The 13,565-nt window shown below is 46.1% G+C and overlaps 2 protein-coding genes across 2 annotated transcripts; one reads left to right on the top strand and one right to left on the bottom strand.

The window, feature by feature from the left end:
• Positions 1-1,968: 1,968 nt before the first annotated feature.
• On the bottom strand, positions 1,969-4,864 carry LOC311010138 (glycerol-3-phosphate dehydrogenase 1-like protein). Its single transcript, XM_084004676.1, has 8 exons — positions 4,722-4,864; positions 4,167-4,344; positions 3,612-3,752; positions 3,334-3,472; positions 3,134-3,246; positions 2,823-3,056; positions 2,468-2,574; positions 1,969-2,307 (listed from the first exon to the last, which is right to left on the bottom strand). Exons 1-8 carry the CDS (start codon positions 4,760-4,762, stop codon positions 2,211-2,213), a joined length of 1,050 nt encoding a protein of 349 aa, XP_083860802.1. The 5' UTR covers positions 4,763-4,864; the 3' UTR covers positions 1,969-2,210.
• Positions 4,865-5,738: 874 nt separating this feature from the next.
• On the top strand, positions 5,739-12,142 carry LOC311010089 (oxysterol-binding protein-related protein 11-like). Its single transcript, XM_084004580.1, has 13 exons — positions 5,739-6,123; positions 6,400-6,468; positions 7,086-7,261; positions 7,469-7,548; positions 7,960-8,145; positions 8,443-8,641; positions 9,479-9,624; positions 9,806-9,946; positions 10,416-10,914; positions 11,063-11,249; positions 11,352-11,534; positions 11,613-11,766; positions 11,984-12,142. The coding sequence occupies exons 1-13, from the start codon at positions 6,008-6,010 to the stop codon at positions 12,026-12,028; spliced, it is 2,181 nt and encodes a 726-aa protein (XP_083860706.1). The 5' UTR covers positions 5,739-6,007; the 3' UTR covers positions 12,029-12,142.
• The last annotated feature ends 1,423 nt before the right edge of the window (positions 12,143-13,565 follow it).

Genomic DNA, 13,565 nt, shown 5'->3' with positions numbered 1-13,565 from the left:
TTTTCACCCCGTGTTTGTATGCAGTGCCACGGCCAGGCTTCCTGCCAAGTTCTCCTCCCTGTTTCCCCCCAGACAGCACCCTGCTCCTCCAGCACCCTCCCTCCCATCAGCAAAAAGAGGCAGAGCCATGAACGTGCCCAGATTAGACCAAGGTGATGATGAAGACGGCGGGGAAGAGGACGTGAAGGACGAAGGAGGAGGAGGAGCCCTCCGTGCCCTCCGCCAGCTGGGACGAGGAGTGGCATCCTTTGCTTTCGGGTTCTCTTATGCGTTCAATGAGAGCATTGTATGAGCTGGAGGAAGGATACGAGGTCCCATTTGGCCATCATTGACACCTAAAAAGAGCTACAGCTGATGAGATCAGTCCCCTGTAATTAGCTGAATAAATAAATACATGTATCCGCATATAACAATAAAAGACAAAGATTAAATGATGTATAAACACAACATTAAACTGTCTGTTGGTGATTTAATGAGTTATCTATCAGGCTGTGTGTGAGGTTTTACACTGACCCACATGCTATAAATCTAAAAAGGTGTGCACCATGTGGTCTGGCTCAGGGGTGGCCCACATATTTACAAAAAAAAAACGAAAATGAAATAAAGGCCTGGAGGATACTCAGGGGAGTAAGTTTGGATGCACAACTGAGACATTCATCCACGGGAGACACAGGTGTGATAAGCCGACTGTGAATAACAGCCGAGTCTCATCACACCTCATAAATCACATCAACGTGGAATGTGCTGAAAAGTTTCTCTCTCGTTTTTTGGGGTTTACGTCAAGAAAACGTTAGTATAGTTCAGGCATGTTTGTATTAGTACACATACAGGCACTTATGTGGAAGACTTTACTGTCAACAGCATTTAACTGCAGTTTCTTTCTAATTTAACACCAACACACAAAACTCTACTTCAAACCACAAATGATTGTTTTCACATTTCTCTTTCCATACAGACTAAACTAAAGAGATACTTCTTGTTAATCAGATGGTATTAGAGGTATTGAAAGATGTATTTTGTAGACATCCAGTCTTTGCTATCGTCTCACTCTTGATAGAACTATTCCTTCAAACATGGATGGACTTGTGTTGAGTATTTTTTCCCCACATACTCCAGTGCAGATTTAAAAACCTGGATCCATGCTGCTATGCTATTATATAAGGGCCTCGTATTCGAGGACAGTGTTCATGTGTGTGTGGGTGAGACCGCTGGGGTGCCAACATACAAGTTACCTTGGTGATTAAGCCCCTCTTTCAAACTCGGGTCTCATCTGAGGGTGGGCCTTCTCTTTGAATCAGAGGATCTTGGTGCTCGTGTCAAACCACCGATGACAGTCGCTGTTCGGAGATGAGAGGAGTCGTCCCGCCGACCTGCGAGACCCCGGCTCTCCCATGGGAACCTGTGAAGGCCCCCCTGAAACTCCTCCATCGCCCTCCCCTTGCTACCCAGCGAGCCCCTTTGATGTCCTGGGATCTGGGCAGCCGTGGACACGGAGGCCTGTCAGCCTGCAGAGGGAGATATCCTGGAAGGTTACCCACCAACGGACACATGGTTGAAAGACAGACTTGATGTCCGTATCTCTGTATAATGTACATTTAGATAGACACAGATACGACATACCGATCCAGCACAAGGACGCCGCTTGTTCTTTCATCTGCTTTCTCAAAGCGAGTTAGCGTGGCCACTCGTGGGAATCGGCCTGATTGTGGGAAACAATCACAGAGCTGCGAACACGGCGGTGAATATCAGCTTCTAGGTAGAAAAGGCCACTTCAGGACACGAAGGAGGAGATGCACCACCTTCATCCATCACGACTGAAACACTTTGATGTCACAAAGCATCGGAACTAACATACAAGTGTTATTGGTGGTTCGTCGAAAAATGAAAAGTTTCAGTTCTTTATGAAATTATTTTTATTGAGAAAACAAAAAAAACACATATGATGATGATAACAAAATCAGGAAATTATTTTGGTAAGTGTAGTGGGTTTTTTACCAGCCGAATTAATATTTAAGGACAGTTTTTTTTTTAAATCAATAAAAAACACTAATATAAATCTCAGAAAACAGATGCCATTATGAAATGTGAATATAAAGTGTGCGTGGCCATCTGCTGAGTATTGTGCGTTCCTGTAGGATGAATCTCTTCCCCCCTCTAGTGGTAGTAAGTTGCTACTGCGGGAGCAGCAGTGGACTCGATGACGGGACTCATCACATGTGCTCTGGGTGGTTCTGCAGACAGGTGATGAACTCTTTCACCTCTTTGCCCTCAAAGCAGACCTGGTAGACCGCCGAGAACAGTGGAAACCTGTAGAACACAAGGCTCAGCGTTACAGGAACTACAGAGAACTGATCACAGAGCAGATTTGACAGAGCTGCACAAACACACAGGTGTTCATGTGGTTTTGTTAATGCCATGGGTCTTTTATGACAACATCTGGTAGCCACAAAGAAGTAGGTGGACTCACTCGTTGACCATCTCCTTCCTCTGTAGGAGCTTGTAGACCTCAGCTGAGGTTTGTGGACCCTGCAGCTTCTGCCCGTTGAGCATCTCTGCCTCCAGCTCAGCAATAGACTAGAGGAAAAGACACAGAAGGTTCCCAAGGCTCGATGTTCAATGGCTTCTATGTTCCCAACGGTCCTATGTTCCCATCGTCATATGTTCTATTTTGAGTATTTTTAAATCTGTGAATATATAGTGAAACTTGCAGCAGCTGACAGGTAATTGCAAGTATTTATGGTATTCTGACATCTTTGAAAAGGCGAGTCGAATCTGAAGACCAATGGTCTTGTTTCTGGTCTTGGTGATGTAACGGGACTCACCTTAGACGTTCTCACGAAGGCCTCAGCCACTTTGCGGTTGCGTCCCCCGTAGCAGGTGGTGATGAGGTCGGCCACGCCGCAGCTCTCCAGGAACGTTTCAGAGCTCACCTGACCTTTGCAGAACAGCTTGGCGAAGGCGACCATCTCCATCAGACCCAGCCGGATCACCGCCGCCTTGGTGTTGTCGCCGAAACCGAGGCCGTCGCAGAACCCAGCACCTACGGCCACGATATTCTGGCACGCAAAATTCTGATTAGCATATTGTATTAAAGAACAACACGGTAATATTCCCGATATGTGGCTGTCTTCACCTTCAGAGCTCCACACAGCTCCACCGTGTCGCTCTCCTCCACGACGGTGATGCGGAAGTTGGGAGTCTGAAGCAGCTCTTTGAAGATGGCGCCGTTGGCCTCATTTTTCGCCCCTGAATCGGAAGGATCAAAGAAAAACCTCTTTTAGATCTTAAATCCTCCTCCGCATGCAAACAAAGTCGGTAGAATGAAAAGCTAACCGATGGTGGTTTCACAGAACTTCTCGTCTGCCACCTCGCTGGCGATGTTGGCGCCCATGAGGACGCTGACCTCGATCTCCAGCTTCTCTCGGATGATGTTGGAGATGAGCTTCAGTCCATCTGGTCCCTCATCGATACCCTGGATCACAATAACCAAGAATCTGTTCTTAGAGCCATGACCTCTGACCCTGGGGAGTGTGGTGAATTAATACATTTATTTGATTTCCCCTTTTTCGGTGTGAGGAAATCGGACGAGAAGATCAATAAGAGGATCTCACCTTGATGAGCGAGATCCCGATGGCTCCCTCAGCCACGTGAGGTTTCATCTGATCGCAGAGTTTAGCGATGAACTGGTGCGGGATTACGAAGATCAGGATCTTTGCTCCTTTGACAGCTTCTGTGATTTCTGGAATGGCGACCTAGGGAGACAAAGTTAGTCCTTAAATAGAGAATTCTGCTGCTTGTTTGGTCATTATGTTTATTATATATCAGAAGAGACCACTTGAGACCATCTTATAATATTTTATGTATAAAAACTATTATAAATAATGGATTTTACAGCACAAACGGAGCACATATGAGTATTAAAAAACAACAAAAAACTAAATGTACAAAAAGGTATTAGAATGTAAGTCAATAAATGTAATAAAAAGTTAAATAATACATAAATCTAATTAAGAAACTTGACTATTTCTGCCCAAATCTAAATTGATATTTCTCATTGTCAGAGGGGGAAAATTATACCACTAAACAACAATTATATTTCATCATAAACAAAGCAATACTTATCATAGCATTCCTTTCTGTGGGTTGCATCACGTGATCCATCTCACCACATTTCTGGGCAGCTGGTGTCCCGGTAGATATTTGACATTTTGGTGCTCTGTGTTAATAATCTCCGTTAACTTCTTCCCATCGATCATTTCTTCATAAACCCACATGTTGACCAGCGGGTCGAAGCGGTTGGATGCTTTCACATTGTGTCCGATTATTTTGGCGATGGAAGATCCCCTGGAGGGAGTAAAAGGACAGGGACACACGATCAGAGCACAAATAACATGCAGCGAAGAAGAAGACGTGTCAGTTTCAGGACAGTGGAAAACAATCAACCTCCCACAACACTAAAGAGTCATATGATGACATTAAGATCGTAATAATATCCAGGTCGGTTATTCCTCATGCACCAGATTATGAGACTTGCTTTTATCTGCGTTCATATAAAATAATGTGCATGTTGCATCAGATTGAGGCAGTGGAGCTGCATATGGGCGGTATGGATCTTCACGGAGAACTCAGTGTTCAGCATTGACTGCGTGCCACGTTAAACTACACATAGTGGGGTTTGTTTTCTGGAAAAGGATGCATTTAAAAGAAATGAAAAAAGTTACCAGTTTCCAGATCCGACGATGCAGACTTTCTTTGCGGGCATTTTGAACGCGGGAAATGCAACAATTCGGCTGTTTTTATTCCGAGTAGTGCAACAACTTCCTCATACGCCCTTGTGTGAGTGAGCCCTCCCCTCCCCGGGCTCGGATCCACCTCTTCTCCTTCTGCAACATGGAAAGAAGACTTATTTATTTATTTATTTTTTAACAACGCAGTGCAACAAGTAATAACAGCCATCTTCACATTGCGGTTATTCTTTGCACTATTGATATTTTAAATCACTATGATTTTATCTATGAAGCTATATGGATGCAGGGATTGATAATCAAATAAGAAAGGACGTGCATTCACGTTTCACCAGTTATTTATCATGGGTATTGACTGAATATATGGGCACCCACGAGAAGCCGGACTTCATGTTTAATGAAACATCCGGTCAAAATATTTTCAAAACAATGGTCATAATGAATAATTATTATAACAATTATAACAATTGTAATTGAATAAAAATGTTTAGACGACTAACTGTATTCAAAAAACATGTTAAAAATCGCAAGCAAAATATGATTTTAACTTTTTATTATTTATTATTATTATTGTAAAATCTGTATATTTTTTTTTACTATTTATTAACACCACTAATTGGAGGATTTAAATCTTTTATTTTAATTCTATTATGAATCTATACAAGGACATCCGGTCAAAACATTTTCAAAATAATGTTCATAATGAATAATAATTTACTAATATTTTTTCAATTATGAATGAAAATGTTAAGACGGCTGACTATATTCCAAAACATGTGAACAGTTATAAGCAAAAGATATATTTTAATATATTTTATTATTTGTTGTGTGTATTTTATTTCTTTTATTTTTTTAATTTGTATTGTCTTTGCCTATTTATTGATCAAATAAAATACGACTGATTGGATTTTATTTCTATTATGAATTATGAATCGACAGACGGAAGCCTGCGCTTGCGAGCGAGTCACGTGACTGGTTTCCTGCCAAAGAGCAGTGAATACCAGGCGAGCTAGCGGCGCACGGCAGGTTATCTGGCTACTCCTCCCTCTGTTAGCAGCCCGGACAATGTTTTATCAGTCGTTATTTACCTCCAAGCTACTCAACAGCCCGGCAGTCTGTTTCGATAAGAACCGCCTGCTTCACTTTGTGTCATAAAGGTCTCTTTAGAAGACATCTGTGGTGATTTAGCTTAGCTAGCTTCAAGGTTAGCTTGACGCTAATTGAGTTCGCGTCCAAAAAGCAGAGCTCCGTTGCTAGTGACTATGCAAGGGGAAACCACGGCTGTACGAATCCCTGAAAATGAAGGCAAGCTGGACGTGTTACCCCAGACCAGGACCCCGAGTTCGGGACGAGCCAGTGCCAAGAGCTGGCAGTACAGGTGGGTGTTTGTTTACCTGCTAACGCTCACACACGTTAAGCTAACCTGCTGATTTCAATGTTATTGTACGTAAACAATGAGCTTGCATAGCTGGCATGTGTGTAGTGCTGCTTTTTAAAAGGCTTGTTTATGATACGTTCGAACTGTCAGATGATTGATTTCTAATCGGAAGTGAAATCACAGAGCAAATCAGTGACGGTGTGTGTTTATGGGTGTGGACCTGAAAGTATTTTAACAAGTGATCTTTGTCTTTTGCTTGATGACGTCTCATGCCAGCGATCACATGGAGAATATAGATGGCTACCTGATGAAATACACCAACCTTGTAACAGGGTGGCAATACAGGTGAGTTATATACCTGCGTTTATAATATATAAGCCAATCAACATTCAGCCAAGTTCCTGATCCAGGGTTGTTTGGGTGCTGGAAATCATTGAAAACAGATTTTAGTGTGGTGTTTTCAAGGTTTGAAAAGTGCTTGGATTTAGAATAAATTGCTTGAAATGTCTGTTCTATGTGATGACATCTATGATAGAACAGAGACAATCTACATATTTCTGCTGAAAAATGACTTTTGATGATGAACAGATGATGAAAATAGTTGGTGATTATATTTCTGTGGATCTGTTAGTGGAATTAGTTTTCCTTTCATTTGTGGTCCTTCTGTAAAAAGCTGTCTCCAAACATCATGTTGGTTGTTTAGAGGACAATAACATCTCATTTAATGTGATGAACAAGTGACATAATAAGTAGACTGAATACTGACCATTGGATTGATACACATATGGAGTTAACCACAGCTGGAAGGGGCTGGAAAAGCATGGAAATGCACCTTGAAGTGCTTGAATTTGACTTTGGAAAAGGTTTAGGAACCCTGCTAATTGTAATCCAGTCTAATCCACTCCCGAGTGATGCCGTGGTGGTTTGGACGTCATGTCATGGTGGCTGCTGCTGTTCTGCAGGTTCTTTGTGTTGAACAACGAGGCGGGCCTGCTGGAGTACTTCGTCAATGAGCAGTCGCGGCCCCAGAAGCCCCGCGGCATGCTGCCGCTGGCCGGGGCCGTCATCTCGCCCAGCGACGAGGACTCGCATACTTTCACCGTCAACGCCATCAGCGGGGAGCAGTACAAGCTCAGGGGTGGGTACCACGGCAACCACACTTTATAGTCGTCCCTTAAAGCCTACTCTCGCCATCCATCAGGTTCATGCAATATTGATCTGGATGTTTTCCATTATCTGCTGCTGCTGCTGGGGGAGCAGACGGGAATCGATGCTGAGTAAGATTATTCTTTAAAGAGATAACGGTAACATGTCTTCTTGTTGTTTTTCCTTTTGTATCTCATAGCCACCGATGCCAAAGAGAGGCAGCACTGGGTGAGCCGACTGCAGATCTGCACACAGCACCACACGGAGGCCATGGGGAAGGTATGATGTCATGCATACATACATATATCCCTCTTAAAGGTGTGCTGCACGGCTCTTCTTTGAAATCAAACATAAAAATGTGACTCTGCCACAGAGCGCATGATAGCGGGCAGTTTCCTGTTTTCCTTCCTCGTGTGACAGAGGAGGATTCAGGAAGGTGTCAGTGCAAAAACTCTGGAGCGCTTCGAAATATAAATGTTTATCCACCCCGTTTGTAAGCAAAGTAATCACGAGTATTGATCTGGATATTGATCGACTATGCTGCCTCTGTTCTATTTTAATGGTCTTGAGACACACGAGAACAAAAAAACACAGACCTCCTTTTTAGCAGTGGTTGGAAATAGTCAGGCTGTATGTAAATGTTTACAGTTTATTTGAATTTGAGGAGATGAACATTTGAACGTTGCACAGACTAATCCCCCACCCAAGTCCCGGAGCTACTCCATGGCGTCTCAAGGCAGCGGCAGCTCACCCATGTCCGTGCGGCGGCCCAGCCAAAACCCCGCCTCCTTATTCGGCTGGTCACAGGTCAAGGGCTCGTCGGTCTACTCCAGCAAGAGGTCCCTCGTGCCAGACCACCTGATGGACGCGAGAGAGGTAACGGCAAGCCAGAGACGTACTATGCAAACAGAGATGGAACGTGTTCCTGCAAGACATGTAAAATAATCAAGGCTTTGAGTTGGATTTGATTAGTTGTAAACTGTTGTCCCAGCTCTGTCCACCAGAGGGTGCTGCTGTTTCCTTAACCTCAGTAGACTACAGCAGTTTAGCACAGATACAAAAGAAGTCACATTAACAGATTAATAACATAAAGTTAATTACAGACAGATGTTTTTTCCCTTAATAACCAAACAGTCCTCATGACCCCCCCCCCCCCCCCCTCCCCCCCTCCAGATGATGACACAGGCCCAAGGCCAACACAGAGACCTGATCCAGAGCATCGAGGGTCTGCCTGCAAGCCCCGGCTTCTCTCCTCTAGACCAGGATCTCCTGATGCTCAAGGCCACATCCATGGCCACCATGAACTGCCTCAACGAGTGCCTGCACATCCTGCACCTGCAGCAGGTGGCCCGGCAGCGGGGCTCCCTGGGAGGTGAGTGGAGGAGGGGGTTCATGTGTATATTATGTGTCTGGATGCTGGTGTTTGAACTGCAGGTTATTCTAACACTGCTGTAAAGGAGAAACCGTAGCTCTAGTTCAGGACTCTTTAAGTGACGCAGATTGTCTGCTGACTGAGGCTTCATGTGTTCCTGACTACAAATCATAGTCTGTGTTGGCGGACAGTGGAATTAGTTTGCATTATTGATGGGGGAGCCGTACCTATTCTTACCACCTGTCTCGAAAGGTAACGAGACCGCAGATGGTTAAAATATGCATCGAGGACAGGCTTCACTTCTAGAGCAGCTTCTTATTGTCAAAAACATCCGATCCGGGTTTAGAGACGACCCAAAGTGAAGTGTGTAACTTGTCGTTATCGACACTTTCTATTCGGGAAGATTTGCGCCGGGAAAACGACCAGCTAATGCCCCACTTCTTCACAGCAGATCTCATTACTGGATGTATATTTCATTAGGCCCGAGTCATCACAACAGCCAATCAGATTAAGTTCTCCAACAGAGCACAAGGTGAATTTGAATGAGATCTGCCCACCTTTTTAAACATACATAAAAAAATGGCCTCGCTATACCGGGAGGGTTTAAGCCAATGAGAGGAAGGGGAAGTTTCCTGCCGGCGGGGCCAAAGTATCCTGATACCTGGCCTCGTCGGAGGGATCGGGTTCCACTCTCTTGGTCTGAGCCCTGGAAGGAACAGCCATCTGTCCAGTCAGCAGCCTGTAGCTTGTTGGGTTGGTGTGTGTGTGTGGGAGGGGGGGGCGGCAGCACCATGAGTACCTCTGAACCCGCCGCTCTGCACTCCCCGTCCGCTGCAGGGACCACCATCGAGTGGCTGGAGCCCAAACTGCCCGACATCCTGAAGAACGGCAGCAGCTCCCTGGGCAGCTTCACGGCGGGGGAGGGTCCGCTGGAGGGCAGCCGCCTGGAGCTCAGCAGCCCCGACTCCTGCAGCTTCTCTGGGGTAAGAGCGAGGGCACGACACCCCCCCCCCCCCCCCCCTAGTGTATCAACCTGTTGGTTATCAGGAAGTTGACTTCATTTAGAGATCCAACAGTTTGTTTTTTTAGATCACTTACTTTCGGCCTCTGTAGTCAATCAAGCAGGTTGTTGAATAAATCCCCCCCCCCCCCCCCCCCCCTCAGGAACAGGAAGACATCGACGGGGAGGACGAGGCGCTGGACGACTCCACCGACAAGGAGGAGGACCTGGGTGCCGTGGAGGAGGAGCGCAGCGTCATCCTACACCTGCTGTCCCAGCTGAAGCTGGGTATGGACCTCACACGGGTAGGTCGAGTTCCCCGAACCCCCCCACAACACCAAGTCTTGATCAGGTTTACTGTGGCAGTACTACAAGAGGATTACACATTTGTGGAGAGACTTTTCCAGATGTTGGTGCTTCGATGGCCTTCAAAATCGTAAATGAAATCCTGAAAAAACTATTTAAGGACCCCAAATAAACCAACCTGCCTTAAATCAGGTTGTTTTCCAATAGTCTGGATTTAGATGGTGATGGACACCTCTTGGTTTGTAATTACTCCTCCTGAACACACAAAAACACCAAGCAGAGTCCCGGGGAGACATCCTATCTCCCAGGGTCAGTTTGTTCTCGTATTTGGATAGCCTCCTCTTGGGTTTCTGATTCATCACTTATCTGCTGGATCGAGGAGACGCTGAGGGGTCATGGGTCATGGGTCACAGGCTTGATTTACTGACTAAAGTCCTCTGATTAATGGATACATTCCCCCCCCCCCAGGTGGTCCTCCCCACCTTCATCCTAGAGAAGCGCTCTCTGTTGGAGATGTACGCCGACTTCATGTCCCACCCGGACCTCTTCGTGGCCATCACCGACGGCAACAGCCCCGAAGACCGCATGGTCCGCTTCGTGGAGTACTACCTCACCTCGTTCCACGAAGGCCGCAAGGGGGCCATCGCCAAGAAGCCCTACAACCCCATCATCGGCGAGACCTTCCACTGCTCCTGGAACGTACCCAAGAGACCCCAAGAAGCCTCCTCCTCTTCCTCCTCCTCATCCTCCTCCTCCGTGGCGGCGGAGCCGTCGCAGGGGAGCCCTGAACCGGCCGCCTCCCAGGACCCCTACCAAGTGCGCTTCGTGGCGGAGCAGGTGTCCCACCACCCGCCCGTGTCCGGCTTCTACGCCGAGTGCCAGGAGAGGCGGATGTGTGTGAACACGCACGTGTGGACCAAGAGCAAGTTCATGGGGATGTCCATCGGGGTGTCCATGATCGGGGAAGGTAAGCCGGCGGGGGGTTTGGTCCGTTTCATGCTTCAGAAATAAAACAAGTTTTCTGAAAAACAAACCAAAATCAGATTAAGATCCTGCTCTGATTCCTGAGCAGACATAAAAACCGTTTAATCATCGTGGTCTTCACCGTCGTCCAGGTTGCCTGTATTTGCTGGAGCACGATGAAGAGTACACCTTCACGCTGCCTTGTGCCTACGCCCGCTCCATCCTCACCGTCCCCTGGGTGGAGCTGGGCGGCAAGGTCAACATCAGCTGTGCTAAGTCGGGTTACTCCGCCGTCATCACCTTCCAGACCAAACCGTTCTACGGAGGCAAATTACACAAGTGAGTTCAGGCTGATGTCGCTGTCGTTGAGGGATCATTCAAGTCTCTGCAGATACTTGACCCTCAAGCAGCCTCTTAAGAACTCATCTGGGCTGATTTCAGGGTGACGGGGGAGGTGAAGCACAACGCCACCAACGCGGTGGCGTGCCGCGTGCAGGGCGAGTGGAACGGCGTCCTGGAGTTCAGCTACACCAGCGGAGAGACGCGGGTGGTCGACGTCACCAAGCTGCCCGTGACCAAGAAGAGCGTCCGGCCCATCGAGAAGCAGGGAGCGACTGAATCCAGGTCGGACTAGTTTCATTTTTAATTCCATCCCCCGAGTCCGGCCCCGGGAAGCTGATGGCTCGTGTTTTTCCGTTTCAGGCGCCTGTGGCAACACGTCACCGAGTCGTTACGGCAGAAGGACATCGAGAAAGCTACGGAGCACAAGAGGATGCTGGAGGAAAGGCAACGGACGGAGGAGAGACACCGGGCCGAGACCGAAACCGCCTGGAGGACCAGATACTTCGACAGAGAGGTAGAGTCACAATGTAATCAATACATTTTAAATTCTCCTGCTGGAGCGTCTCTAGTTCAGACTCTCTGAAACGACATATTTTAGGATTTTACTCTCTAAACGTCCTGATTGCCAAAACAACAATAATAATAATCAAATGATTGATGACTTGCTGCAGAAAATGAATAGTAAGGCCTTAATTGTAATAATAACATGCTATTCTCTTGTTTTCCACCAGGGGGAAGGCTGGGTCTATCACAAACCACTTTGGAAAAAATCCTAGTTTCTTCAGTCTGTATCTGGATGTTGATATTGTAGATTCGTGTGTGTGTGTGTGTGTGTGTGTGTGTGTGTGTGTGTGTGTGTGTGTGTGTGTGTGTGTGTGTGTGTGTGTGTGTGTGTGTGTGTGTGTGTGTGTGTGTGTGTGTGTGTGTGTGTGTGTGTGTGTGTGTGTGTGTGTGTGTGTGTGTGTGTGTTGCACTGACGTACAGATGAATGCAACGTGGGGACGGAGACGGCAGTAGTTTTTTATAACCCGATGAAAACGTGTTGTACAGGTGATGATGGTTCTCTGTCTGCAGCCTTAAGTGGGAACGTTTGTGGATCTGATGCCTGAATACGGTTCCTTCCCTCCTCCTCCTCCTCCTCCTCTTCTTTTTAAAGACTTTTAAGTTTCTGATATCCAACATAACGGGAAAATAATAAATACTGCCTGAGAAATGTAATCCTGTGAAAGTGTTGTAGATTGGATTTAGTGGAATGTGAAGCGAGCCGAAAATAAACACGTTTATCAGTCAAAAATAAACTTCAACAGCTGAATGTTTGGGTTAAAAACGTTTAAAAATGAACAGAATCCACTTCAACCGTCACCAAGTACATTAACATGCACACACACAAGTAGCTCATCGTGCTCCCGTCTTTATGCTGGTTGTCGTGGTAACGGTACAGATGGCACGAGAGTAAAAATCAATAATAAACCCCATGTACTGTAACATGCTATTTATCATTATTCCCTGATGATTCATTTAAACGTGGCTTGGTTGTCCAGCGTTATTGACACCATCAGTCTGGAGCCAGAGAACCAAAGTTTGGGGTTGTGACATCATCAGGGTTATTGTTGATGCTGTGGAGTTCACCACAAACTGGTGGAATGACCCTTTAATGAACTTACACTATAATGTGCATTTAAATGTACTTATTGATGCAGTTTCTCTCCAAATGGTTGCTTGATGATAAATTGGTGTATTGACTAATGACCAAATGTTAAATAATCCCATGTGACCCCCCCCCCCCCCCCCCATGATGCATGATGACCTCTCTGTCCACATTGATTGCAGCATGTATACTACTCCCGTGTCTGCTTTATTTAAATTTAGAATTGTAAAAGCTTTTAACCAAATGTGCATAAATAAATATTATTTTCTTTGAATCCCCCCCCCACCCCCCCGCTTTAACTGCTCTCATTTTTAGAGCCACTTTTTTTGTGTAGAGATGATCACGTTTGTCATCCCGTCTGCGTTTATTGTTTTTATTTCCTTTCACATGGAACTCCAGGCTACTGTACTGTGATGCTCATGTGATAAACCTCACAGCATCATCATCATCAGGACATGTTACTGTTCTGGACAGGAAGTCCACTGATAAGCTACTCCCTCCACGTCTCGGTGCCTTATGCAAACTCTCTGTGTGTCTTCCAGCGAAGGAACGGCATTCTCATCAGTTGTCGCCCGGACCGAAGCATCGGCATTTAGTTTTATTGTGTGTGTGTTTACTTTGAAGAATCTGTGCTGAAGCTCTTCTATTGTTCTTCCTGGTTTGGG

Source organism: Eutrigla gurnardus (assembly GCF_963514095.1).
Source record: "Eutrigla gurnardus genome assembly, chromosome: 24".
Classification (NCBI taxonomy): Eukaryota; Metazoa; Chordata; class Actinopteri; order Perciformes; family Triglidae; genus Eutrigla; species Eutrigla gurnardus.
This window is presented reverse-complemented; position numbering and strand designations above follow the sequence as displayed.

What these genes read in the sequence shown, in the direction of transcription:
- LOC311010138 (XM_084004676.1), bottom strand. Translation starts at nt 4,762, where the DNA reads ATGCCCGCAAAGAAAGTCTGCATCGTCGGATCTGGAAACTG. An exon ending in CCTTCGTGAGAACGTCTAAG is followed by an intron (nt 2,575 to 2,822) that starts GTGAGTCCCGTT and finishes CTTTTCCTCTAG; the next exon opens with TCTATTGCTGAGCTGGAGGC. An exon ending in AGGAAGGAGATGGTCAACGA is followed by an intron (nt 2,308 to 2,467) that starts GTGAGTCCACCT and finishes TGTGTTCTACAG; the next exon opens with GTTTCCACTGTTCTCGGCGG.
- LOC311010089 (XM_084004580.1), top strand. Translation starts at nt 6,008, where the DNA reads ATGCAAGGGGAAACCACGGCTGTACGAATCCCTGAAAATGAAGGCAAG. An exon ending in GGAGCAGTACAAGCTCAGGG is followed by an intron (nt 7,262 to 7,468) that starts GTGGGTACCACG and finishes TGTATCTCATAG; the next exon opens with CCACCGATGCCAAAGAGAGG. An exon ending in TACGGAGGCAAATTACACAA is followed by an intron (nt 11,250 to 11,351) that starts GTGAGTTCAGGC and finishes GGCTGATTTCAG; the next exon opens with GGTGACGGGGGAGGTGAAGC.